The following is a 2186-nucleotide window of genomic DNA, read 5'->3' as shown; positions in this document are numbered from 1 at the left end:
GATCTAACTTCATTATAGTGGGGACGGGTTAGAGGCAGGTGAAAAGTGGGGGGCAATCAGGCCTTGTCTCCTGGGAAAGAGAATTCCCAGGAGAGCAGAGAGGAAAAGAGACTCCCAGGTGGCGGGAAGCCTGGAGGGCCTGCACCTGTCCCTCCCCCAGGAGGAGAAGCAGGCCGGGCTGCTGGGCTCAACACCAGCTGGGAGCACGTGAGCACCGAGGTGCGGGACTACGTGAGGCGCCAGGAGGCCCAGCTGGAGTGGGCCCTGGGGCTGCTGCACCTGCTGCTCTCCTGCACCTTCCTGATCTTCCTCCACGCGTGAGCCGGGCCCCCCCCCCCCCCTGCTCCTGACACCCCTTCCTCGGCTCTGGAGGGGAGCCTGCCTGGGCGGGGGACGGGGGAGAGAACGGACCATCAGGCCCACCTCCGACTCTGAGTGTGCATGTCCTGTGCCCTTAGCTCTGCCGTTCCTAGAGTGGGGTGAGTTGTTTACACAGAGTTAAAGGGGACGTGGGCGTTTTGTCAGAAGGAACATCGCCCGTGTTCCTGCCGCCCCAGAAGGGCGCCCGTCTCCCTCTATCCGGCTCCTTCCAGCCTTTATCCCGATGCTGACGTTTTTACTTTTCGCTGTGACTTCTGGTTTTTTTCTTGCCCTTCATATTCCCCTTGGCTCTGACTTTGTGCCATTTTTATCGTGCAGTCCTGCTTTCATTTTCTCCCGCCTGCTGTGTTGGCAGCTACTTTCCCTCCATTTGGACCAAAGTCCTCAACCCCACCCAGCCTGGCGTCCAGCCGGGCCGCCCTGGGCCTGGCTCTCCGTCCCCTACTGACCTCTGGACCCTCTGTTTCCTGTCTCCACCCCCAAAGGCTGGAGATGGGCAGGGGCTGGGCAGGGGCTGGGCAGGGACAGCCACAGGGGCTCCTGCTCAGTCTGCCCTTGTTTGTGGAGCCCAGAGTGACTCCAGGGAGCGGTTCTGTGTGTGCCTGTGAGAGGACAAAGATGAATGAGCCACAGTCCCACCCTCAAGAAGCTCATGGCGGAGGGCAGACAAGAGAGGCATCCGAGAGACAGAGACGATTGAGGGCTGTGGGACGGGCGTGGGAGCCGAGGAGGTGCCCCTGCAAGAGCTATTAATGGGCTTCAAAAGGCAGCCGATGGGGAGCCCTGGTCAAGGAGAGAGAGGGTGTCTCCTGGGCAAGGATCCTGGCATCCGTGGGATGTGGAGGGCAGAGGACTCGGCTGAAGTGGGCTTGGCCAGACAGTCTGGAAAGCCCTGGGGGCGGTTGCAGGATGGACGGGGACAGACTGAAGGCAGGAGTCCAAGGTGGGTCAGAGGTCGGGGAGCCTGGCCGGACTGGGGCGTGGCAGGAAGTCGGCCTGAGAAGGCCCTAAAAGGGAAAGGTGTCCAGGCCTCAGAGCTTGGGGAGGGGAGGGGAGGGGAGAGAGGAGGCACAGAGTCAAAAGGCATTTCCAGGCTTTCAACCTGGGTGAGGTCACTCCCTGCAGGGGCAGCGTTGGGCACAGGGCGGGGCCCAGGCTCCGGAGGCCTCTGCACAGTAGCCAGAGGTTCCTCCACAAGGGGGCGCTCACCATCTTTCTTTACATTTACAGTCAGTTCTACTTTAAAGGGGAAGATGTATGGATTATGACAAGGTCCCAGGAGCAATAGCATTGGCAGTTATGTTTCACGACGTACAGAGATTATTTATTGTCATGTTATAGTTTCAAACACATTTTATTTTTTCAAAAGTATTTTTATTGATTTCAGAGAGGAGGGGAGAGGGAGGGAGAGAGAGAAACATCAATGATGAGAGAGAATCATTGATCGGCTGCCTCCTGCAGGCCCCCTACTGGGGATAGAACCCAGGCATGTGCCCTTGACCGAAATCGAACCCGGTACCCTACAGTCTGCAGGCTGATGCTCTATCCCAGGGGTCCTCAAACTACAGCCCGCGGGCCACATGCAAATACAAATATTGTATTTGTTCCCGTTTTGTTTTTTTACTTCAAAATAAGATATGTGCAGTGTGCATAGGAATTTGTTCATAGGTTTTTTTTTAAACTATAGTCCGGCCCTCCAACGGTCTGAGGGACAGTGAACTGGCCCCCTGTTTAAAAAGCTTGAGGACCCCTGCTCTATCCACTGAGCCAAACCGGCTGGGGCTCAAACACATTTTCAACAATTA

At 57.0% G+C, this 2186-nt stretch overlaps 1 protein-coding gene across 1 annotated transcript in view; it reads left to right on the top strand.

The window, feature by feature from the left end:
* The window catches only part of DCST1 (DC-STAMP domain containing 1), a 13522-nt gene that overhangs the window by 8681 nt on the left and 2655 nt on the right, over window positions 1–2186 (top strand). The window contains 2 exon segments of the mRNA XM_014463491.2: window positions 94–179; window positions 182–315. Coding sequence (XP_014318977.1) covers window positions 94–179; window positions 182–315 — 220 coding nt within the window.

The sequence above is a fragment of the Myotis lucifugus genome, unplaced genomic scaffold (assembly GCF_000147115.1).
Source record: "Myotis lucifugus unplaced genomic scaffold, Myoluc2.0 scaffold_211, whole genome shotgun sequence".
In the NCBI taxonomy this organism is placed as follows: domain Eukaryota; kingdom Metazoa; phylum Chordata; class Mammalia; order Chiroptera; family Vespertilionidae; genus Myotis; species Myotis lucifugus.
This window is presented reverse-complemented; position numbering and strand designations above follow the sequence as displayed.